At 37.6% G+C, this 27,019-nt stretch overlaps 1 protein-coding gene across 1 annotated transcript; it reads left to right on the top strand.

Moving 5' to 3' along the window:
- Positions 1-26,664, top strand: BTF3L4 (basic transcription factor 3 like 4). The gene is made up of 6 exons (XM_059898521.1): positions 1-108; positions 3,341-3,407; positions 6,973-7,086; positions 24,524-24,725; positions 25,588-25,647; positions 26,207-26,664. Exons 2-6 carry the CDS (start codon positions 3,354-3,356, stop codon positions 26,251-26,253), a joined length of 477 nt encoding a protein of 158 aa, XP_059754504.1. The 5' UTR covers positions 1-108; positions 3,341-3,353; the 3' UTR covers positions 26,254-26,664.
- Positions 26,665-27,019: the final 355 nt, after the last annotated feature.

The raw sequence follows: 27,019 nt of genomic DNA on the forward strand, positions 1-27,019 counted from the left end.
TGGGACCGACTCCCGCCGCCGCGGCCGCCTTCGTCTTTCTCTGTCTCGACTGAGGCAGCCATCTTGCTCTTGCCGCGTGCTGGTGTTGGAGGACCCTCCTTGCTTCAGGTGAGACCCCCGGCGGTCCCGCCACTCCACGGCCTTAGGCCGCTGCGCACGGTCTCCCCCCGCCCTTTTCTGCCGACACCCGCCAACTGCTGGGGCTGCCACTTCCGCTGTGGCGCGCCGAGTGGGGGCGGAGGCGGCTGGCTTGGCCTGTCGGTTACCGGCGGCGCAGCTGGGGGTCGGCACCTGAGGAAAGGTCCCCCGCACCACCGCTTTCTGTGGGCGAGCGGGCCTGCGCTGTTGCCGCCCAGATCCAGTCCCAGGAGGCAGGTGGTCCCCCGCCTCTGTCCTGTTATTCTTCATTATTCACAACAATAATGCTGTGAGCTTTATACAGCCTATCTGCTGTCATCTCGTTTGATCCTCCCACTAGACAGATAGGGAAACTGAGGCTAGCAGCCCCCGCTCCCGAGCGCTGGAGACCGAATTCCGTTGCAGCGCTCTTCACCTCGTAATGGCAATGTTTGTTTAAAGTCTGCCACCCTCTCTGAGACATTGCCTTGCCCATCTTTATAGCCCCATCACACTGCCTGATGCATAGTAGGCTGTCAGGAAGTTGATGATTGACCGACGGGCAGTGTTACACAGCTCGTGAATGAGGTTTCAACTTCCGTTCCCACGTTCTTTCACTCTACCAGATCTGTCCCTTAGGGAATGGTAACAGTAGTTACCAGTTTTTGAGTATCTGCTGTGAGCTATACCCTGTGCTTGATACCTTAATCTTTAACTCTTAAAACAACTCTGTGAAGTATGTGGTGTTACACTTTTCCTAATACGGAAGGGATAGAAATTCAGAGAAGTAAAATACCGTTCTGAAGCCCTAAGTGGTGGAAACTTGATCCTTCTGATTCCAAAGCCTGTGCCTCTCTTATTAGATAGAGTAACCCACAAAATAAAAAGTCAGGATTAAAGATTGAAATTATTTTATCTCTTTGCGAACATGGTGTATGTGAAAGTGCCTACCATGATGCTTGTAACTTAGGCACTCAATAAATGTTGATCATAACCTCATTATTTGCATCTTTTTGTGAATCCTTGAGGAAAGGGCTAAAAGATCCTAGGATCCCCAAGGAAGAACTCACTAATCATATGGCCTTAGGAAGTTACTTCTTCTTTTTGGGCCTAGGAAGTGACTTCTCCCTTCTGGGCCCTCATTTCCAAATCTATTAAATTGGGAGGGAGGTGAACTTTTATTTACTTATAATTTATACCCTGCTGCTACTTGCAAGTATTTGAGATGGCCGCATGTACAAGACAAATAATGGGTACAATAAAATGAAGGTTGATTGAGGAATAGGGAGTTAAAGCAGGTGATCTTTGAGGTCTATTCCAAATTCTGAGCTTGAAATCTCTTCTCTCATAGACTGAGTCCAATCTAATTTCCTACTTGAATGCCATGCACCCCAACCTGCTAGTAGACAAAGGACCACTCTTCTTCCTCCCCTACCAACCTTGAGCTTCCAACCTCCCTGAAATGCTTTTTCTCTGAGATACTCCTTGGGAACAAGTTTTCTGTTATACTGATTATCTGGAATGGACTCTGTTCTTTCTTGTCTACACATTGATATAAAGAGTTAATTTTGTTGCTTTGTTTCAAACAAGTCAGGACTTTATTTTGGCTTCCATCTCTTCTCTTGGGGGTTGTTACTTCAAAATGCCAAAGAGTCCCAAAAGGTTTACCCTGTCTCTGGTTCTAATATTTTCACTTATCCCCTTTTTTTTGTAAAAAATTCCTTAGGCTCTTTGTTAGTTCACTACACCTTCATGGCCACATTCCTTTGAGAGTAGTGAATATTGGTCCTTTTCTGTACATATTGAGTGTAGAGATTGGGATTTACATCAGCAGATTTAAGTCCATGGCAGTTGAGATTGCCACACACCTAAGTCTCCTGATTTTGTACTCTAATCACACTCGCTCCTATGAAAGAGTGTTTTAGCTGCTTGAGCACTGTGATACAGTGCTGAGTAAAGACTGAGAAATTATAAATTCTAAATGTTATTTAGGAACTGGACTTTGGCCTTAAAGCAGAGAGATATACAGGTTAGTGCCTAAGTACAGTGTCAGAGTACAGAATGATTAGTACTTATGTAGTCTTTGATTCTCTTTCATCTCTGAAATGAAGAAAACAGTAGCTCTTTCATCTGAATGATGATTATAAAGAGTTTAGAGAATCGGCCAAAAAGTTTTGACAACACCCTTATCCTTTATTCCCTCTCTCATATCTCAGTAATGATCTGTTGATTCAAGAACAAGTAAAACAAGACTTTTAACATTGGCTTTTATTTGTTTACATAGTGTGGAATGTTATGGCCCATTATAAACTGAAGAACTTTTTTCCTTAGTAGGAAAGGACTGACCAGAGTAGGATTCATGACTTTATAATGGTCTTAGAGTTTTCAGAATCAAGATTAGCCTTTAAAAGTTTATTTTTAAGAGTCTCCTCTTCCCCTCCTCCGCACAAAATTTAGCATCAATGTAGCAGAGATAGGTTTTTGTCAAATTGTGCAAGGAGGCATTTTATCTTATATGCAAGAATATCTTGACAAGTATGACATACTATATTATATTAGTGCATGGTATAGAATGACCTCCGTGGAAAGTGCTGCAGAAGCATTGAATGTCTGAAAATCTGGTTCTCTTTTCCTATTATTAACATACCACCTGACCTTGAATAGAGGACGTGACTACCTCACATCTTGACAGCTACACAGCCTATTGTATTTTTTTCTTTGTCCAGATTTCTTTTCTTTTCTCCTTTTTCTTTCTTTCTTTTTTTTTTTGTCTTCTATTTATGGTTTAAAGAAATACAGAATGTGATTTGAGAGAAAAATGTTTACTTAAAGGTTGTGCTAATTTGGTAACAGCTCTCTGCTGTAAAAATCTTTGGGGGAAAAACTGGCTTGCAGAGATTTCATAATTGGTTAGGTTTTATTGAATGCCAAAGTACTGAATCATGCTTTTAAGGAGGGATCTTCGAATAGGTAACTTTGAATCCCATTCTATTTTCTGTTTGTAAATTCAGCTCCCTCTTGGTATTATTTAATTTTGGATATTTTACTGTCTAGCTTATGAAGCTAGAACAAGTTATTAATGTTTTTAAGAATATAGACAATATGATTGTGGTGGTGATGCATATTACAGGTTCAGTGAACCAGAAGGTACTGTTGTATAAACAGTTATTTTTTTTTGGTAAATAAAACAGTGACTTTAACAAATTTATTTTTCCCCCCCTAGATTTACCAACAGCATGAATCAAGAAAAGTTAGCCAAACTTCAGGCTCAGGTCCGGATAGGGGGCAAGGTGAGTGTGGCATAAGAAAAACTGATAGGAGAATGTATTATTACCAGATAGTGTCATTATTTTGGATTTGTGGTCATTGAAAATCTAAAATCTTTTAAACAATCAAGATTAAACCACATTCCAATTTGAAAATAATTTGTCTATATCTAAAATAGGTAATTGGAAGATCTCTCTCTCTGATGGTGCAATTGAAATAGGCACCTTTGAGTCTTCTTAACATATGGTGGTTATATGATACGAACAAGTTAACCAACCTTGTTAAGCTTCCATTTTCGCATCTGCAAAACAAAAGTGATCCTATATAAGATGCTTCTAACGATAGAATAATATTTCTAAAACACCTAAAACGGTGTCTGGCACAGACTAAACACTTAATAAATGACAGCTATTATTATGTTAGACTCACCCTCAGGGCATCCCAGATATTAAGGTTATCTTGACTGGATGCCCCTACTGCTTCAGTTAGGTTTACAGTGGGAGATGCTCAAGTTGATGGTACATTTGTTCATTGCTAGGTTTTCCTCCCAAATTCCTACCTATTTGTCTATGTTGGTGAATATGAACATAAGCATTCTTTTTCCATGTACTTTGAAGCCTAAGGAAGATCTAGTTCTGAACACTGAAAATCTTTGATTCCCTTCAGCTCCAGCCTCAGGCTCAAGGAGAATATTCTACCTTTATCTCTGCCCAATACAATCTTTGTAAAAGGAAAAGCATGAATAGTACTTACCTCAGACCTAGGAAGGGGGTAGGTAGGACACTATGTAGCAGCCCCACTGTGTCATTTACTTTGATGATAACCACAGTTTCTGGGGATGGGGACAGGAGAGGGAGAAGGGGAGAAACAACTAGTACTTTCTCCTCCTTTCATAGTGATACAGTTATATGACTCTGGAGTCATATTAACACATTCCTATAACCAAAGTACTAGTCACATTGTAGCAGCAAGTGTAATGTACCAATGCAAAAACTAGGAATATTCAAGAACCATAGAATATACCTGAAGAGCTTGATGCAGCACATCACTATTATATATTTTAAACCAGATAGTTGGCACATTCATTCAGCTGGTTTATTGAGAATGTACTCTGGGCCAAGCACACAGTACATAAATAAGTCAAGGTTTCCTGCTCTTGACACAGTTCAGCTTGGAAGAGAGACATACTCACAATTCCACTATAGAATAGTAAATGTTAAAATGAAGTACAAGGTGCTCCTGCCTAGGAGAGATAAGGACGTCATCACTGAGCTGAGATTTGAAGAATAAACAAGAACAGGTGCAAGGATAAGTGGGTAGGGTGAAGGGGGTATTGTCATTCTCACACATGCAAAGGCCCATAGGATGCTGAGATAGCATGGTGCTTAATGGAACGGCTTGCTTTAGTTTGTTATAGCTAGAGTTTAGAGTAAATAATGGGTAAAGAATGGTAGCAAATGAAACAACCAGGTACTTTAGGGTTAGATCATAGTTTTGTATGCCATACTAGGGAGATGAGGATTTTGTCGTATAGGCAAGAGCAACAGTAAACTACTGTAGCATTTTAAGAAGGAAATAACAGTCATTTTAAAAGGTAGCTGCCAGCATTGTGGAAAATGAAATAAAACAAGTTTGGCATAGAGGAGAACAATCGAGAAGCTACTGCTGTAGTATGTGGGACACAAATTCAGGAACTGGATATGACACAATTTAATGACCAATAGAATATGGGGGATGAAGGGGTGAGAGGATTCTGGGATGACCTTCAAATTTCTGGTTTTAGAGCTACAAAACTTAGGAAATATAAGAAGAGTAATTTGGTGGACTGATAAGCTTTTAGGCATGTTGACTTTGAGGTGCGTGAGGATCATTTGAGTTGTATGCAGCAAGCAGTTGACCTCTCCCTGAGTCAGGAACACATCATAAATAAATGGCCATCTATGTAAAGAGTCACTCTTAGTTCATCCTTTAACTGGATTTCATTACAACCTCTGCTGCTAGCCACAGGACTCTCTTCTACTCCCACCAGAGTTGCTGAGACTGAGGCTCCTGCCTACCCTCTATAAGCCTGATTGCCTGAGTAATACTGCAGGAGCTACCCAGAGATTGAAACCTCCTTTCCTTTTTCTTTACTCCTGCCAGGTCTCAGAAAGATTTAGCCCTCAAGATATAGACTGCTCTTGGCAGTGTTTCAGTCCTGCTTTAGGTTACATTTTTTTAAATTGGCTCAGGAATTTAATTCATTGTTTTAAATAGTTTTTCAATGGAAAAAATGTATTTGGAGTTTCAAAGTATCCATTTAGAAATGAACTTTTCCTATCTCAGTAAATAGTATAATTTTCAACCTATTTGCTCAGGTCAAAATTCTAAACATTGTAGATTCCTTTTTTCCCTCATATCCCATATCCAGTCCATCAGCAAGTCCTGTTGGTTCTTCTGAAAGTCTGAGCTCTCACCATCTCCACTGCCACAACCCTCATTTCTCATCAGGACTGCTACAGTAACTTCCTGATTGATCTCATTATAGTTCATTTTCCACAGCAACCTCAGTCATCTTTTAAAATCATAAATCAGATCCGGTCATTTTCATGCTTAAAACCTTCCAATGGCTTCCTATTGCAATTGGAATAAAGTCCAACTCCTGCCCATGGGATTCTAGGCCACATGATCTGGCCCTTACCGATCTTTCTGATTTCATTTTCCTCCTCCTTTCCCATTGTTTACTCTGCTCTAGCCATACTGGCCTGCTTTCTCTAGAAATAAAAGGTTCACTCTTGTTTCATTCTGCTTGGATCACTCTTCCCCTAGGTCTTCCCATGGGTCTCAGCTCATACGTCACCTCTTCAGAGGGGCCTTCCCTGAACATTGTAATAAAGTAACGCTTTACCCCCATCTGATATTCTTGTCACTATGTTATTTTTTTTCTTAATACCCTTGTCCTGTTTGAAATGATCTAATTTGTTTATATATTTATTGACTTTTCCTTCACACTGTAATGTGTGCTCCTTGAAGTAAGAACTTGATCTTTTTCATTCCTGGGTTCTAGGACTCTAGAACACTCACATAATAGGCATTTGACTCTTAATTATGTCATAATCTCCAAAGTTGCAGAATATCTTTAGACTTTATTGTCAGGGGGTGGTAGGCACTGTTAAAAAAAGCATTCCTTATAATGTTTGAAAGTTGATATAAAGCACACTAAATTATCTTGAAATTATAAATTATTTTTTATTAGAAACATTTTTTTATTAGAAACGTATTTTCTTGAAACACAATGTTAAAATGATAAAACGCTGGATATTGAAAAGAATAAGAAAAATTGGCTAGAAACTGACCTTCAGAAATCTGGGTTAGGCTGACAGTCACAACTCTGAGCAGTCTTATTAATCATCTAATCATTCATTAGATTTCATTATGTCATTACTGTGTGTGGCACCACCTCACTATTAAGTCTAAGTTGGCAATTTCTTGAGTGAATATTATGAATATTATGTTAGAATATTAGTTAGAATATTATGTAGAGGAAGACAAGTGATTGCAGTTGTCAAATGCATGGCATGCTAACACTTCTGTTCGGTTATCTTTCAGGGTACAGCTCGCAGAAAGAAGAAGGTGGTACATAGAACAGCTACAGCTGATGACAAAAAACTTCAGAGTTCTCTGAAAAAACTGGCTGTGAATAATATAGCTGGTATTGAAGAGGTATGATCACTTTGTAAATTGTTATGTGGACAAGTAGCACATTCACAAATAATTATCCACACTTTCAAATGTAAAATATCAGCTTAGATGAATCTGGTATTGTCTTTTTGAAGGACTATAGCTATTGAATTTGCTTATTGTATAAATTGGATGATTGTCAAAAAAAATGATTTTAGTAGACAGCTAAGGGATTCATTATACTTTTCAGACTCAAAGTATTTGCATATATGTCAAAATTATGGAACCACTTTTGAATTTTAATGTAAAATAAGATTTTTTTCTAATGATACAGAAATAAAGAAACCCAAAGATTTCTTCCAGTAGGGTGGACTTTTTTCCCATACACAGTCTCTCAAAGCATTACCTCAGCCAAGCTCTAGCAATAGCTTTACATGAATTGGATTTCTTATTAGACCTCTTTCAAAAATTATTCATTAAATTTTTAAATTATTTTATTATATTTTGATGATACTACTTTTCTCAAATCTGAAGCCAAAGATTGATGTTATTTCAAAAGATACTCAGGAAAAATTATAATAACATCAACTGTTTGTGATTTGTTACCATCTAGACCTACTGCTACCTAATGATTCCATTTCTGATAGTAACCAATGTTAAAATTTTCACTGCCATCAGTTAGATTTCATTATGTCATTACTTTGTGTGGCACCACATCACAATTTTTAGTAGATTATTAATGGACATGTGCTGCGAAACATAGATCAGAAACAATGTGGTGATGGGGATTACTATTAAAAAAATAGCAAAGTGCCCCAAAAAAAAGGCAGTGAAATGGCAAAGTGCTACATATTCCTTCAACCATGCATATATGAATGAATGAACACATCGTTTAAATCTGCTTTGTACTTTCAAAGTCAATATACTGATAAAATAGTAGGAAATGTAAGCCACATGTATCTTTTTTCCATTCAGCTTGATGTGGCTGTGCATTCTTACTCTGATAAATATTAGAACTTCATTTGCAAGTCTTGAAATTAAGCATTTAAAATGCTTTTTTTTTTTCTGAGCTATTGAAAGCTCTTATATATTTTCATTGACCTAAAATAATTTTCAGAGAGATCATTCTCTATCTGGGGTATATTTGAGAAAAAGCAAATCTAAGCCTCTCTTTAAAAATCACAGCTTGACAGCTGCATAGCACAGGGAGATCAGCTCGGTGCTTTGTGACCACCTAGAGGGGTGGGATAGGGAGGGTGGGAGGGAGGGAGACGCAAGAGGGAGGGGATATGGGGATATATGTATAGTATAGCTGATTCACTTTGTTATACAGCAAAAACTAACACAACACTGTAAAGCAATTATACTCCAAGAAAGATGTTTAAAAAAAAATCACAGCTTGATTAAAAAAAAAGAATAAGTGATAATAATGGACATGAATTCTGATAATGTTAAACCTAACCTACTTATAAGTGTTCAGGCAATCTTATATTTTTGCCTACCTTTCTACTCTCTGACTCCATGCCCACCCCTCCTCACCTCAACACTGTTGACATTTTGAACCAGACAATTCTTTACTGTGGGAACTATCGTGTGCATTGTAGGATGTTTGGCAACATCCCTGGACTCTACCCACTAGATCCCCAGTTACAACAACCAAAAACGTCTCCAGACGTTATTGCATGTTCTCTGGGGGGGCAAATCACCCTTGGTTGAAAACACTTCTTTAGAGAGAGGAAAAGATTATATTTACACCTCCTTGAAGTATAGATTTTAACTGTATAATATTTCCAGGGGCATGCTTGTCTAAATGTTTGGTTTTGTTCAAATTTGGAAGACTTTATGGTTCTTATAATTAATAAAACTTTTAGTGTTTTATAGTGAAATAAAGAACCAGTCGGTTATCAGTCTTTGATCTCTTCAGAATATAATCAAACTAGTTATAATGGTGTGCTGAGGTCATGGTTTATTTGTAGTCGAAATTATCATAATAAGTTTTTAATGGTAGTGCATATCTGCTGTATGCCAAGCATTTTGCTAGGCAGTGATTCATAAGATATTATTCATAGTCTCTGTCATTTAGAGCTTAAAATCTAGTAGGGAAACTAATTAGACAGCTAGACAGATAAACAAATATGTATTATCCATTTCAGCTTCACAGTGTCTCATGGTTGGTTGTTACTGGTTACAGATAAGAAAGCTGAGACTTAAGAGAGTCAGGTATCTGCCCAAGATCACATAGCTAGTAAGTGCTGAATTCCAGGTTTGAACTAAGTATGTCAAAACCAGAGTTCATTTTATTCATTGATTTATCCTGCTTTGGTCTTTTTAGTTATACTTTCTTATACCCACTATTGACCTTTTCCTCTCCTCCTGCCCCTCCTTCCTCTCTATTCTTCCAAACTCCCCCCTAAGAAAGGGACAGTACCTGCCTTATATCCTGTATTATTGAGCACCTGCCATGTACAATTCATTACTTAACATTATAGATAAAAGAAATCCCCATCAGTATTTCCAAGGACATTGCTTTTTCTCCTTTTTCAGGTATTAATGTAGGTGTTATTTCCTCCCAGAAGCCTTCCTGGTAGCACACATACACATTTATGCAAAGAAGGGTTAGACGCCTTTCCTATGTGCCTCCATAATGCCCTGTATTTAATTTTATTATAGCATGTATTAAACTATATTATTAATTCTTTTTTGTTGGTATTGCCAGTGCAGTTCTGTTTGGGGACACATATCTCCAAAACGTCACACAGAAAATTAATGGTACATAATAGGCATGTACATGCTCTTGTTGCACTCCCACCCCCGTGTGTGTGTGTGTGTGTGTGATGTCTTCCAACCCTCACAGACTAGTTGTACAGAGAAAATATGCATAAAGAAAATTAACACTGTAAGGTAACAGCTGTAACATTCTGAATGTTTGAAACTAAAATGGGAAGGTTTGCTTTCTTCCTTTCCCTCTTTCTAAAATTGATTTTTTGAGAACCAAGATATTTGTACTTTATATAACACTTTGCAGATCTAAAATAATTTTGTTTAGGCATATCTAGTGTACTGTATAATCTGGCTTGCCTCAAACATTATGTTTTGTGTTACTATAATTAAAGCAGATTTTTTTTCATTTTTTTTTTTTAAGAAAATTATGACACACGCTTGGTTTAAAAACAGCTTCTTGGAGGAAAAAAGAAACTACTATATTAAATGTATACATGAAAACGTGTGCAGTTTTCAGAAACATTAAGATATGAAAAAATATATACGTCTTCGAATAGAAGAAACAATTATTTTACAATTTCGTTATTTTTAACTTGGGATGTTTTCAGCTTTTTTCAAAGTGCTGAACTCTGGAAGATACTATCTTTTTGGTTTTTGGCAGTTTAAGGAAAGCAGATAAAAACATTTGAAAAGAGAAGATACCATTACCATTGTTGTAAAGCAAAAATAATATTACTATGTTTTCTGTACTTTGACCTTCAAAACATCAAACCAATAGAAAGTACTTGGTTTGGTGGGTTGGAACAGAGAGATCAGAGTTGGGTTTCAAAAACTTATTGAATGCACTTTTGCCAAGTAAAATTTTAATCTTACTTTCTAGGCTGCCAGTATCAGTAATTTTTTTCCCCTCCTAAAGCTTAATTTATGTCCTCTTCAAATACTTAAAAACTAAAGGACTGTTTGAATTAAGAGAGGCTTCTCTGGTCTTGTATGTATTCCCTAGTTTGTTAATTTGGGGTAATAAATTCAATCATATGTAGATTTCTTTTACCTGTTACCAAAGACAGAGAAATCCAAAGCTGTCAAAAAGGGGCAGGGGAGTGTCAGAGACTGTTTCATACAAAAAAGCCAAGTAAATACCAGGTTTTAGGAAGAAATTCCTATGTGAACTCTGAGAGTATAATCCAGAACTAAGTTTCTGAAAATGTTTTATGTTCTATGACATTTGAAGATATTTGGATGTGCTTCTTACTTGGTAATCTAGTTGACTATAGTGACCATGTTGTCACCTTTCTTCTGATGATAACATGCATCTATCAAAAGTAGGATCTGTTTCATTTCTCAGAGATAATTGATTTCATCAGATGTATTTAGTAAGAAATGTCACCAAAAATCTGCTTCTCTGGTTCAGATGGTCTAGTTGTTTCACAGAGTTTTACTATTATATTCAGAGGACAGCTTCTATCTTAACTAAGGTATGATTCTGTCTCCATGAAACCTTCCCTATCTTTCCAGGCATAATTCATCAGCACTTTATCTGTACTTCCACTGCCCTTAGCTTAAATTGCTCTGCTATAATGTGTTTATTATTACAGCCTCATATTGTAGGATATGATTACTTATTAACCAAGTAGTCTGTTTGCAGTAGATTGTAAGAGTGTTGACAGTAGGAACTGTGTTTATTCTTCATTTATAGTCTATAGCATGCTGACTCCCATGATGAGTTTGTTTGGGGCCTGTTAAGTTTAAGCGATACTGATTATTCTAGGTGGAATTGTTTTGCAAGAAGTTAGCCATAGAGAGCCGGCACTCAGGAGAAAGCTTAGGGCTGGGAATTGAAATTTTGTAATTGTACACATAAGTTTTACTGTTTATATTTTCCTCTTCTTGGCTCTTATTTTTCTTGAACCAGTTATACAGAAGGAGAACCTAAAGTTATTTGTTGACCCTTACTGCAGTTCCTTCTTCCTCCAGCTAGGGCCTCAGGTGTCAATGGATGTACAGCTCTGAGTACAGGAGAGTAAAAGAGAAACACTATGTACCATTCAACTTACTATTACACAGCAGTCTTACATTCTTTAAATATCCTGCTTTTTTGGGTTTTTTTTTTTCCTGTTTTTTGTGTGTGTGGTAAAATAAACATAACATAAAGTTTGCCCTTTTTTTCCCTATGTGCAGAGCTTTTTTTTTATTTTTGGCTGCGTTGGGCCTTCGTTGCTGCACGTGGGCTTTCTCTAGTTGCAGCGAGCAGGGGCTCTTCTTCATTGTGGTGTGTGGACTTCTCAGTACGGTGACTTCTCCTGTTGCACAGCACGGGCTCCAGGCGCATGGGCTTCAGTAGTTATGGCTCACAGGATCTAGAGCACAGGCTTAGTAGTTGTGGCGTGCAGGCTTAGTTGCTCTGCAGCTTGTGGGATCTTCCCAGACCAGGAATTGGACCCATGTCCCCTGCATTGGCAGGCGGATTCTTAAACACTGCACCACCAGGGAAGTCCCAGATCTTTTTTTTTTTTTTTTTTTACTGTTTTTTAAAATTGAAGTATATATGGGACTTCCCTGGCGGTCCAGTGGTTAGGACTCTGTGCTTCCACTGCAGGGGCACAGTTTCAATCCCTGGTCGGGGAACTAAGATCCCGCAAGCCGCGTGGCATGGCCAAAAAAAAAAAAAATACAAGGAGTGTTCTGCCTCTGTTTTCCTCTAAGAGTTTTATAGTATTTGGTCTTACATTTAGGTCTTTAATCCATTTTGAGTTTATTTTTATATATGGTGTTAGAGAATGTTTTTATTTCATTCTTTTACATGTAGCTGTCCAGTTTTCCATGCACCAGGTATTGAAGAGACTGTCTTTTCTCCGTTATATCTTGCCTCCTTTGTCATAGATTAATTGACCATAAATGCGTGTCTTTATTTCTGGGCTTTCTGTTCTGTTCCATTGATCTATGTGTCTGTTTTCATGCCAGTATCCTACTGTTTTATTGCTGTAGCTTTGTAATATAGTCTGAAATCAAGGCGCATGATTCCTCCAGCTCCATTCTTCTTTCTCAAGATCGTGTTGGCTTTTCAGGATCTTTTGTGTTTCCACACGAATTTTAAAATTTTTTGTTCCAGTTCCATGAAAAATGCTATTGGTAATTTGATAGAGATTGCATTGAATCTGTAAATCTACAGATTCAATGTAGATTGGGTGGTATGGTCATTTTAACAATTATGATTCTTCCAATCCAAGAACATGGTATGTCTTTCTATCTGTTTTTTGTCGTCTTCAATTTCTTTCATCAGCGTCTTAATAATTTTCGGAGTACAAGTCTTTTGCCTCCCTAGGGAGGTCTCTATTCCTAGGTATTTTATTCTTTTTGATACAAAGGTAAGTGGGATTGTTTCCTTAATTTCTCTTTCTGCTATTTTGTTGTTAGTGTATAGAAATACAGCAGATTTCTGTGCATTAATTTTGTATTCTGCAACTTTACCAAATTCATTGATGAGCTCTAGTAATTTTTTGGTGGCATGTTTAGGATTTTCTATGTATAGTATCATGTCATCTGAAAACGGTGACAGTTTTACTACTTCTTTTCCAATTTGGATTCTTTTTATTTCTTTTTCTTCTCTGATTGCTGTGGCTAGGACTTCCAAAACTATGCTGAATAATGTGATAGTGGGCATCCCTGTCTTGTTCCTGATCTTAGAGGAAATGCTTTCAGCTTTTCTCCATTGAGTATGATGTTAGCTGTGGGTTTGTCATATGTGGCCTTTATTATGTTGTGGTAAGTCCCCTCTATGCCCACATTCTGGAGAGTTTTCATCATAAATGGATGTTGAATTTTATCAGAAGCTTTTTTGGCATCTATTGAGATGATCATATGCTTTTTACTCTTCAATTTGTTAATGTGGTGTATCACACTGATTGATTTGTGGATACTGAAAAATCCTTTCATCCCTGGGATAAATCCTACTTGATCATGGTGTATGATCCTTTTAATGTATTGTTGGATTCAGGTGCTACTATTTTGTTGACGATTTTTGCATCTGGGTTCAACATAGCGATATTGGCCTGTAATTTCCTTTTTTTGTGGTGTCTTTGTCTGGTTTTGGTGTCAAGGTGATGGTGGCCTCATAGAATGAGTTCAGAAGTTTTCCTTCCTATGCAGTTTTTTGGAATAGTTTCAGAAGGATATGTTTTAACTCTTCTCTAAATGTTTGATAGAATTCACCTGTGAAGCCATCTGGTCCTGGACTTCTGTTTACTGGGAGTTTTTAAATTACTGATTCAATTTCAGTACTGGTAATTGTTCTCTTCATATTGTCTATTTCTTCCTGGTTCAATCTTGGGAGATTGTACCTTTCTAAGAATTTGTCCATTTCTTCTAGGTTGTCCATTTTATTGGCATATAGTTGCTTGTTGCCTCTTATGGCCCTTTGTATCTCTGTGGTATTGGTTGTAACTTCTCCTTTTTCATTTCTGATTTTATTGATGTGAGCCCTCTTCCTTTTTTTCTTGCTGAGTATGGCTAAAGGTTTGTCAATTTTGTTTACCTTTTCAAAGAACCAGCTTTTAGTTTTATTGATGTTTTTTATTGTTTTCTTAGTCTCTGTTTCATTTATTTCTGCTTAGATCTTGATGATTTCTTTCCTTCTGCTGCCTTTGGGTTTTGTTTGTTCTTCTTCCTCTAGTTGCTTTAGGTGTAATGTTAGGTCATTTATTTGAGATTTTTCTTGTTTCCTGAGGTAAGCTTGTATCTCTGTGAACTTCCCTCTTAGCTTGTATCTCTATGAACTTCCCTCTTAGAACTGCTTTTGCTGCATCCCATAGGTTTTGGATTGTCATGTTTTCGTTTTCACATGTATCAAGGTATTTTTTGATTTCCTCTTTGATTTCTTCAGGGATCCATTGATTGTTTAGTAGCATATTGTTTAGCCGCCATGTGTTTGTGTTTTTTGCAGTTTTTTTCCTTGTAGTTGATTTCTAACCTCATACTGTTGTGGTTGGAAAAGATGCTTGATATGATTTCAGTTTTCTTAAATTTACCGAGGCTTGCTTTGTAGCCCAGCATGTGATCTGTCCTGGAGAATGTTCCATGTACACTTGAAAAGAATGTGTATTCTGCTGCTTTCAGATGGAATGCTCTATAAATATCAGTTAAGTCCATCTGCTCTAATGTGTCACTTAAGGCCTGTGTTTCCTTATTGACTTTCTGTCTGGATGATCTGTCCATTGATGTAAGTGGGTTGTTAAAGTCCCCTACTATTATTGTGTTACCGTCGGTTTCTCTTTTATGTCTGTTAACATTTGCCTTGTATATTGAGGTGCTCTTATGTTGGGTACATATATGTTTACAATTGTTATATCTTCTTGGAATGATCCTTTGATTGTTATGTAGTGTCCTTCTTGTCTCTTGTAACAGTCTTTATTTTAGAGTCTATTTTGTCTGACATAAGTATTGCTACTTCAGCTTTCTTTTGATTTTCATTGGTGTGGAGTACCTCACTTTCAGTCTGTATGGGTCTCTTGATCTGAAGGGAGTCTCTTGTAGGCAGCGTATATATGGGTCCTATTTTTGTATTCATTCAGCCAGTCTGTGTCTTTTGGTTGGAGCATTCAGTCTGTTTACATTTAAGGTAATTATCAATATGCATATTCCTATTGCCATTTTGTTAATTGTTTTGGATTTGTTTTTGCAGGTCTTTTCTTCCCCTTCTTTTGTTCTCTTCTCTTGTGATTTGATGGCTGTCTTTAGTGTTATGCTTGGATTCCTTTTTCTTTTTTGTGTGTATATCTTTTATAGATTTTTGTTTTATGGTTACCATGAGCTTTTTGTATAACAGTCTGTATATGCATGCTTGTTTTAAGTTGCTCATCTCTTAATTTCAAATGCATTTTAGATGCCCTGCATTTGTATTCTCCTACGCTCATGATTGCTGTTTTTGGTATTATATTTTATATCTAATTTTTTGTGTATCCCTTAACTGCTTATTGTATATACAGATGATTTTACTACTTTTGTCTTTTGAACTCCCTACTGGCTTTGTGTGTGGATGATATCATGCTTTATTGTATGTTTGCCTTTACCAGCAAGCTTTTCCATTTTGTAATTTTCTTGTTTCTAGTTGTGACCTTTTCTTCTCTGCCTAGAGAAGTTCCTTCAACATTTGTTTTAAAGCTGGTTTGGTGGTGCTGAATTCTTTTAGCTTTTGCTTGTCTGTAAAGCTTTTGATTTCTCCATCACATCTGAACCTCGAGAGCCTTGCTGAGTAGAGTATTCTTGGTTGTAGGTATTTCCCTTTCATTGTTTTGAGTATATCATCTCTCCCTTCTGGCATGCAGAGTTTCTTCCAAAAATTCAGCTGATAGCCTTATGGGAGTTCCCTCGTATGTTATTTGATGCTATTCTCTTGTTGCTTTATTTATTTATATATATATATATATATATATATATAAATTTATTTATTTATTTATTTTTGGCTGTGTTGGGTCTTTGTTGCTGCCTGCGGGCTTTCTCTAGTCACAGTGAGTGGGGGCTACTCTTCATTGTGGTGCGGGCTTCTCAGTGTGGTGGCTTCTCTTGTTGTGGAGCACAGGCTCTAGGCGCGCAGGCTTCAGTAGTTGTGGCTCATGGGCTCTAGAGTGCAGCCTCAGTAGTTGTGGCACACGGGCTTTGTTGCTCTGTGGCATGTAGGATCTTCCCAGAACAGGGCTCGAACCCGTGTCCCCTGCATTGGCAGGCGGATTCTTAACCACTGCACCACCAGAGAAGTTCCCTCTTGTTGCTTTTAATACTCTCTCTTCATCTTTAATTTTTGTCATTTTGATTACAATATGTCTTAGTCTGTTCCTCTCTGGTTAATCCTGTATGGGACTGTCTGTACTTCCTGGACTCGGGTGACTTTCCTTTCCCAGGTTAGGGAAGGTTTCAGCTATTACCTCTTCAGATATTTTGTCAGGACCTTTCTTTCTCTCTTCTCCTTCTGGGACCCCTATAATCTTATTATTAGTGTACTTAATGTTGTCCCAGAGATCTCTTAAACTGTCTTCATTTCTTCTCATTCTTTTTTCTGTTCAGTGGCAGTGATTTCCACTAGTCTGTCTTCCAACTCACTGATCCATTCTTCTGCCTCATTTAGTCTGCTATTGATTTCTTCTAGTGTGTTTTCATTTCAGTTATTGTATTCTTCGATTCTGTTTGGTGGTTCTTTATATTTTCTAATTCTTTATTAAAAACTTCTCATTTCTCGCTTTGTGCATCCCTTCTCCTCCTGAGTTCTTTGATCATTTTTACAACCATTACTCTGAACTCTTTTTTTGGGTAGATTGCTTATCTCCACGTCACTTAGTTCTTCTGGGATTTGACATCACTTAGTTCTTCTGGAATTTTACATCAGTTCTTCATTGTCTGAAACATATTCCTCTGATGTCTCATTTTATCTAAATTGCTATTTGTGTTTTTATGTATGTAGTAGGTTAATTATGTTTCTCGACTTTGGAGAAGTGGCCCTCTGTAGGAGATGTCATGTGCGTCCCAGCAGTGCACTCTCCTCTCATCACCCAAGGGCCAGAGGCCAGCTGGTCCCAGGGAAGTATCTGGCCTGTGTTTGCAGACTTGGTCTGCAGGCTGCAGAATTGTAGTGTTCTTGCTTCTGGTGTCTGCCCACAGGTGGGCGAGGCTGGTCTAGAGGCTTATGCAGGCTTCCTGGCAGGAGGGGCCAGTGCCTGCCCACTTGTGCGTGGAGTGGGGTCTTGGCCCTCTGGTGGGCAGGGACATGTCTAGAGGTGGCTGTGGGCTTAGGAAGTCTTTAGGCAGCGTGTCTGCTGGTGGATGGGGCTGTGTTCATGCCTAGTTAGTTGTTTGGCCTGAGGCCTCCCAGCCCTGGAGCCTACAGGCTGTTGGGTGGGGCCAGGTCTTGATGCCAAGATGTCAGCCTCCAGGAGAGCTCATGCAGATGAATGCTCCCTGATATGCCCACTACCAGTGTCTGTGTCCCCAGGGTGAGCCATAGCTGTTCCCCAACCCCTACCCCGCCTACCCAGGAGACTATCTCAGACCAGCAGGTTGGTCTGACGCAGGCGCCTATCAGATTACTGCTTTTGCCCTTAGTCGTGATGCACATGAGATTTTGTGTGCACCTTTTAAGAGTGAAGTCTCTGTTCCCCCCAGTTCTGTGGAGCTCCTGCAATAAAGCCCCGCTGGCCTTCAAAGCCAAATAGTCTGGGGGCTCTTCTTCCTGGTACCGGACCCCTGGGCTGGGGGGCCCAATGTGGGGCTCAGAACTCTCACTCCTGTAGGAGAACCTCTGTAATATAATTACTCTCCAGTCGCCCACCCAAGGGGTACGGGATTTGATTATATCTCAAGTGTGCCCCTCCTACATGTCTTGTTGTGGTTCCTTCTTTATGTCTTTAGTTACAGAAGATCTTTTCTGGTGGGTTCCAGTCTTTTTTATCAATGGTTGTTCTGTAGTTAGTTGTGATGTTGCTTGTGAGAGGAGATGAGCTTAGGGGTCTTTCTACTCCGCCATCTTGGCCTCTCTCAGTTCTCAATTTCCCCTTCTTTCTTTTTTTTTCCCTAGAATTCTCTTTTTTTTAATATTTATTTATTTGTCTTTTATTTTTGGCTGCATTGGGTCTTTGTTGCGGCACGTGGGATCTTCATTGCGGCTCACGGGCTTCTCTCTAGTTGTAGTGTGTGGGTTTTCTCTCTCTAATTGTGGTGTGTGGACTCTATAGTTGTGGCGCATGGGCTCCAGAGCGCCTGGGCTCTGTAGTTTGTGGTACACAGGCTCCGTAGTTGTGGCATGCGGGCTTAGTTGCCCGCGGCATGTGGAATCTTAGTTCCCCAACCAGGGATCGAACCCATGTCCCCTGCGTTGGAAGGCAGATTCTTTACCACTGGACCACCAGGGCAGTCCCTCCCCTTCTTTCTTTTAGAGATGATTTCACCTGTTATTCTGCTTCTTCTCCATCATCATTTCACTGATACTCTGCAGCATTTGCCAAGACTTTCCTTAAAATTCTATGCTTTGCTTCTTGTCCTTTCTCCTACTTCATTGTATCCTTATTTCCTCTGCTGTCTCCTTTTGTTTTCCATCCCACTAAAACTATTATTTTCTCAAAATTTTGTCACTAGCATTCTTTATTTGTTCCATTAATAGTTCTCAAAATTGGTCTTGGGACCACTTTTTTTCAGAACCATATAGGTTGCTTTTAAAAGTTCAGACTCATTGATCCACCAGAGAGCACCAGAATTAGATTCCCGTTTTAACCAATTTTAAGTGTACAATTCAGTGGCATTAATTACACTCACAATGTTATGCAACCACCACCATTATCTATTTCCAAACTTTTCATGATCCCAAATAGAAACTCTGTACCCATTAAGCAATAACTCCCCATTCCCCTTTCCCCCAGCCTCTGATAATCTCTAACCTACTTTCTGTCTCTGTGGATTTGCCTGTTGTAGATATTTCATGTAAGTGGACTCATGTAATATTTGTCCTTTCATGTCTGGCTTACTTCACTTAGCATGTTTTCAAGGTTCATCCATGTTTAGCATGTAGCAGAACTTCACTCCTTTTATAGCTGACTAATATTCCATTCTATGGGTAATACCACATTTTATCCATTTGTTTATTGATGAACATCTTTTGTTTTTAAAATAGCTTCCACCACCCCCCACTATAAAAATACATTGTCATCATAGAAAGTTAAGGGTATGCAGAAAATATGAAAAAGATATTCGCATTCAGTCATTACTACCCAGAAATAACTACTATTAGTCTTATATTTCTTTCCTCTCTTTATATGCATATATATTTAATATATCTGAGACTACAGTTAGATGTACAATTTGGGATCCTTCCTTTTCCATATAGTATTATAGTATAAAAATTGTTTCATGTCATTAAAAAACTCTTCTTAATCGTCAGTCTAAATGTCTACATGTATTCCAATATATGAACATACCATAATTTAATATTTCTTTATTTATTATGCATTATAATGCTTTGATAGTAAAGACTCACATGTTGGACTTTTATATACATAAATATTTATCTTCCTCTCCGAGTTCCTTAAGACAGATTCTTGGAAATACAATTGCTGACTGAAAGATCGTGAACATTTTTAGAACTCTTCATCCATATTGCCAAATTGATTTTCAGAAAGGATATGCCATTTTATGCTATCTACAGCATAGCTACAGAGAATCCATCTCATCAGACTCCTGCCACCAGAGCATAAGAGAAAATGATCCCAGCATATCATATAGTCTAATGATGTCTGTTAGCTTTCACTCATATCAGTAGTAATAGGTTATGCTTCATACTAGCCTTTAGATATAAGCAGGTGCTGAGTTTAAAAGGATTGAATGTGAAAGATACTGACTTATGGGAGAGTGTGCAAAGGCCATAATCCTCAAAATCTGACATCCCTTAGCCTTACACAATCCAGACACTTACGTGTCTTATTCTTAAAATGTCTGTTATTTCACCCCATTAAACTATAGCAGGAAGGCAATAAAAGATTAATTTCCTAATAAACATTTAAGTGCCACTACATACAGGAAGGAGTAGCAATAAAACTTGAATTTAAGACAACTGTCAATTATGAACTGCAGCTAACTGGCCTAGTGGGGACTTGGAAACAAACAAACAAACAAAAATCACATAGCATAAGAATTTAAACCCCCTCTCTGAACTCAGAGGGCAGTTAGTTACTGGCAGGAGCTGTGGAGTCAATCATAACTTTGTAAGCCTCCTTATAGCCATGAAAACTTATTGCTGTGTAGGAATAAAGCGATCATCAGATTTACCAGCTAGAAGGCTGCTATAGTTAATATATGTGCCCTACTCAAAGGCCAGCAAGGGTAGGGGTTGTTAAGGTTTTGATAGCATAATTGGGCCACCCAGCAGTTGCCCGGAATAACTTAAAATAGCTCTCAATTCTATAGAGCAGTTGGGCTGATTCTGAAAGGGCAGAACAATAGGAAAAGTCAGGCCAAAAATACGGCCCAGGAGGTTCTGGGTGTCTTCATTGGGGGCACTACTGGTGCTATTTCTAAACCTTAATATAACCCCTCATCTAGCATTTGGGGAAGTGAGATCTGACAGCATCCATGATTTTAGAATAAGTTTTATAGGAGGTGTCCATTCAGCAAATTTGAGTGACTATTAGGTGCTGACAATTGGGATACTGTATCTCCTGAGGCAATGGTCTCTGATCTCAAGGAGTTCACCTTCTAGTAAGGTCAAAGATTACAAACACAATTATACTACAAGATAATTCTATATAATATCAGTTTCCATGAAGTGCAGAAGGTGAATAAACCACCTTAAGTTTTCACAGAGAAAGAAGCATCTGACCCAAGTCTTGGATAAATGGGAACTTACAATGTGGAGAAGCAGGAAAGGGTTCTTCTAAACAGTGAAAACAGCATATGTAAATGCACTATGCATGAGAGGACAAAGTATTTTCTGGTAACTACAAGACATGTCAGTATTAATTAGAGCAAAAAATAAGAGCAAGGGCATCTGGAGTTTTGGACTGGGGTCAAAAAAATGCCTCTTTGGGACTTCCCTGGTGGCGCAGTGGTTAAGAATCTGACTGCCAATGCAGGGGATACGGGTTTGAGCCCTGGGCCAGGAAGATCCCACATGCTGCGGAGCAACTAAGCCCGTGTGCCACAACTACTGAGCCTGAGTCTAGAGCCCTTGAGCCACAACTACTGAAGCCCATGTGCCTAGAGCCCGTGCTCTGCAACGAAGAGGAGCCCGTGCTCTGCAACGAAGAGTAGCCCCCGCTCACCGCAACTAGAGAAAGCTCGCGTGGCAATGAAGACCCAACGCAGCCAAAAATAAAAAATTAAAATATTTTTAAGTGCCTCTTCCTCCATAACTCAAGTAGCATTCTTTACCTCAGCTACCTGTTAAGTGGAAAAAACACTGACATAAATGGGGTGCTTGATCGATTGAAAAAGGGACCTGAGTGCTGTTGCAGTAGCTAGTTTAATAGTCTTTGTTTATTTGTCTGCTCCTTGTTATTATACTGTATATAGATTGTATGATTTACGTAGACCAAACAGCAGTAAAATCACTGGGGGAAGTGAAGTCTTCATATGAAATGCATACAGTTTGCTTTGTGAATTTAGCAAACTCCTTATGCCTCCTTTTGCCTCTAAAAGAGTTGGGAAGTATCTAACTTATCTTGCTCAGCCCAACAATTAATCCTTTGATAGTTCTAATAGCCTGTATCAAGGAGCCTTATATAACCATGTCATTTGCTCAGTAGAGGGGAAGGAATGTGAGATAGAAATAAAATATTCTGGCCTTTTTAACTTCCAGTATTTCATTCTCTCTATTCTAAAATTAAACTCTCCACCCGTTTCTGGACCTTTCTGTTCATGAAGCTACATCTTTTATATAACCCCATTTAAAACAACCATTAATAAATTTATTTGTATTTCACAGTCTGGGATGGCATTCATATTGCTTTTCACACTAAACTCAAACAAATTTTAAACTACAAAGACCTACATCAGGCTGTAAAATATGACTTAACATTTAGCCTTTGGAAAAGAAGGTTGAACCAGAAGGAAAATTCATGAATTTATTTATTGTTTTTTGCCCCATGTTAGCCTCTTATTTTGCTGCCAGTAAGATATATATTATCCATATATCAGCTGTTATTTAGCTTACATTCTGAGATAAATATTTCTCTGACAAGCTTTTATGGTGTCACAGAATTGAATTTTTATAGACAAATAAGTGTTTTAAGAATGAGAATGACATCATAGGAAGGAAACTAAACAAAGTTGGGAAATCCAGGTTCAAGTTCTGGGTTTGCACATAACCAGCTATTTGTCCTTGGGTATGTTGCTTAACCAACAGCTCTTGTCTTTAGTATTTATTTCTTTAACAAGAGATTTGAACTAGAAGACCTCTAAATTCAACAAATATATGGCCTGACTTTTTTGGAACAATATTGATTTCAAATCTCTTGTGACTTCAATGTTTGTAAATAAAAAATATCTCATATTACAATGTTTGAGGCTCTTTTCACACCTGGAAGTATTGTAGAAATCCTTTATTAAATTAAGTGATTTGGTCTTGATTTGGAAAATATAGTCCTACCATATCTTTATTCTTTTCCCATATTAAAATTATGTGATTCCAGGATAGATCCAGAGCAGCATCCCATTTCATATCTACTATGCCAATGCCTTCTCAAGCCATTCCTCTCCTATATTTTCAGCCATTTTTCCATTTAACTTTTCTACTTAAACAGTAATTATCTTCAGAAGTACATAGTTTATCTTTTTCTAAAGTTAATATAGATTATTTTTAACTCGTGATGATTTTTGTTCAGGACAGCTAGATTGAATGCTTACTCTGTGTAATATTTGTGGGGTTTAGTTACAATTTTCTAGGGGATTTGCCTTTATTTTCTCTGTGTTCCAGGTCTTGCCTGAAATTTAGAAGCCCCTTTCTTCCCCTTCCTTTCTGGTGCTGTCTATCAGTGGTGGTGATCACCTCTGAGGAAGAAAAGCCCACTTGCCCTGACCATGGAGAACACTCAGCATCTCTGCTTGATTGTGACAAGGGCAGTTTTTGGATGGATCATGAAATGCTTCTAAAGTAGCCAAGAGTTAACTTTCGTAACCTTTTTATATAATAAGCATGTTACCACCAAGGTAACTTACCCAGTGAAATCAACTACATAGTGGAATCACATTATTTACACATTTAACTTTTATGCAAATACAACTCTACTAAAACACAGAAAGAGTGAGAGAGAAAAATAACATTTTACATAGTGCACGCACATTCACCCTTCCTTTTCAGTGAGTCCCAGGCAATGAATGAAATTAAATCTGAAACAGTCAGTTCATATTGGTGAAAGCTATACAGAGAATGTGAGGATGGTTTTAAAGGTCTAGTAATTGATACATGTTCAGATGGCCAGGCAACTGGGTGGGAGAACTTCCTTGTCATTTACAAGGGTTTTTGAAGGTTATTGAGAAGCTACACTTAAAAATCAGAGAAACTGACAAAATCCTCTACAAAGAAAGACATGAAGAGAACAAGTTGAAACTTTTGTAAATTTACTAAGTATTCAAAGGAATGAAACACCTGATTGATTAAACTTCTGAGTGTTCTTTATGGGTTTTCAGTGGTTATTTTTACCATACACTATTACCCCCTTACAACCTGTCCCATAAGTAAGATGCTGACTATTGTACAGATACAATAGTATCTATTGATTTAGTTTGCCAGTATAAATTAAGATAATGGGTAATTTCATTATGAAGCCAATTTGTGGCTGATAACTCCATATTTTAAAAATGTGGGCATGAACTTCTTCCTCGCAGTAGAAATCTTTGAATTTAAAATCTAGATTCTAGGGAATTCCCTGGTCCAGTGGTTAGGACTCAGCGCTTTCACTGCCACGTGCCTAGGTTTGATCCCTGGTCGGGGACCTAAGATCCCACAAACTGTGTGGCGTGGCCAGTAATAATAATAATAATAATAATAAATTTAGATTCTATAATAAAATGACTATTTCTTGACCATCCTAGTAGTTTATGCCATGTACATTATTTTACTTTGTCACTAGGGTCTTTTTCCACCCAAATCCACGGCTTACATAATTACAACATTGGGATTGCATAACTATCTACCAAGTAAAAAACAGTAATTGGATAAAATGTTTTTTTAAACATTTTTAAAGTTGTACCAAATATGTGAAATACATTTTTTTCTGTGATCACACAGGTGAACATGATTAAAGATGATGGGACAGTTATTCATTTCAACAATCCCAAAGTCCAAGCTTCCCTTTCTGCTAACACCTTTGCGATTACTGGACATGCAGAAGCCAAACCAATCACAGAAATGCTTCCTGGAATATTAAGTCAGCTTGGTGCTGACAGCTTAACAAGTCTTAGGAAGTTAGCTGAACAGTTCCCTCGGCAAGGTAGGTATTTCAGTTTAGTACCTCTTTCCCTCCTCACCTTACTTAAAGAACCTAATGATTTAAAAGGTGTCCATTTTATGCTAGATGGATTTGCCTGTACATAAATTTTACTTTTTATAATATTACTTGTATGCTTCATAAATTTTTGAGTTTGTTCCTTTAATAATTATGCAGTGTAGCATGTAGAATATTCAGATACATTTTGGTAGTAATATAGAGTGTTGGGAGGTAATTACCTAAAAGGAAAGTGCCAGGATCTGCAGGCCACATTTTATAAACAGTTGATTTGGTATTCACTTCTGACTAATGACAACAAGAAGATAGTGTTATCACAGAACTATATTTTCATTTAATATTGTTGATTGTACTATAGATGCAGCGACCATAAGTTCTGAGTGTCCAAGATAGTTCTGATTTCAAATGTGTCTTGTCATCCCTAAAAAATCAAAGCCTATTAGTTCAGTGCTAATACTACAAAGCTAGATAGTTTTACACCAAAAGAGATGGAAAAAATCTTGAATGTTGATTTTTTATTTGGAGAATATGGAATTTGGAGAATTAATTAACTATAATGTCTTTATTTAAACTCACCTAAATTATTCCACGTTGCATGTAAGTTTTACCTTCGCTACCCATTGAAATTGCCAGCTGTACTTAGTGTATATCTAATGAAGTTAAACTTTTATTAATTTTAGTATCAAAAAAAATATGGCATTTAGATTAGGCAATATTTAGCTTTTTCTGAACAACTATGTAAGATTTGTTTCTAGAACTATGTAGACAGGAAAAAAGGATAAACATTACAAGTGTTTGGTAAAGGTCTTTGTTCTCAATGGCTAATTTTAAAATAAACTGTTTGTAGTGTTGGATAGCAAAACACCAAAACCAGAAGACATTGATGAGGAGGATGATGATGTTCCAGGTAGGTGACATTTCTCTAGTTTTAAGATTTTTAGCGTCCTGTTTATCTCATTTAATTCATTGCATGATCATTTTTCAGTTTTTTGTTAATGGTGAGCTTGTGAATGTAAATGGATTCACAACGATGTGTATACGATCTAATGAAACAGGATAAAAGCCCTCCCGTTCAGAACTTAGAAATTGTCACACAAAGCTCTGCTGCATTTATTAAATTGGAATCTGCCTTTATTAAATTGGAATCATTGTGATTATAAATTTGCATAGTTATCGTTACAACATTTCTGTAGGAATTATGATTGACATATGAAAATGCTATTCACCTTAGTAGTTTGCATAGGCAAAAGAAGACTAACATTTCCTTAGGGTTTCTGTTTTAAGCAGATAAATGAAGCATTATTAATGAAATGCCACCAATTCATTTCTGCCTCTTCTATGTTTTCATATGTTTTCAGGCTAATTCTAGTAGCAACAATTTTGTTTTTGTTAGGCTAGAAGTTAGGAATTGCATTTACTTCTTTGTCTTTTTTTGTATCTTTAACTTATTTACTTTTTTTTTTCAGATCTCGTAGAAAATTTTGATGAGGCATCAAAGAATGAAGCTAACTAAAATTTTTTCTGGTTTTTGGAAGCTGGCATGGACTAGATTTAACAGATCAGCTATGTGGTTCCAAAGTTTTACAGACACGGAGAACATCAGCTGTTACTAGTTCAGTAATATAAATATTTTGTATATTAATAATGCTGTTTGTTCAGCATTTTTCGATCATTTGATTTTGCATTTTGCACTTCCTCCCAGGATCTATTCTTTTGGTCAAAATACGAAGTGTTGGTGCAGTTTGAGGGTGTTCTGGGTTTTGATTCTTGGGTTTTTTGTTTTGTTTTTTGTTGGGGTATTTTTAGTGTGTGTATGTGTATGTATGTGTGTGGGTATGTGTGTATACAGTGGAGAGCAAATTGGAAAACAGTTTTATTTATCCTCCTCCTTACCCCAGTAGAAATAAAACAAATCTTTACAGTTGTTACTTTTTATTTTTTCTAACGATGCACAGAATTAATGAAAAGTGAGTATCTTGGATTTCAAATCTGAGGAGATTTTACCCTTGGAGGTTTGGTTTTAATTTGCTTCGTTAACATATTTCTCATACATTTTTCTGGGTTTAAAATGTCTTGAGATATTTTGTCACCAGCTTCATGCTGGCATAATGGGTAGCATATCTTTGGTGCAGTTGCCTTAGATTCACTTACCTAGTTAGACCCAGAGGAATTTCTTCTACTAGTTTTTGTCCTAAATGCCTTGTTTTCTCCCCTTTTGGTCTCTAAATGGCCTGGTTAGCCTTTAGTAATGCTCTTCCTCATCTTCCATCTAGCCTGAG

Source organism: Balaenoptera ricei, chromosome 1 (genome assembly GCF_028023285.1).
Source record: "Balaenoptera ricei isolate mBalRic1 chromosome 1, mBalRic1.hap2, whole genome shotgun sequence".
Classification (NCBI taxonomy): Eukaryota; Metazoa; Chordata; class Mammalia; order Artiodactyla; family Balaenopteridae; genus Balaenoptera; species Balaenoptera ricei.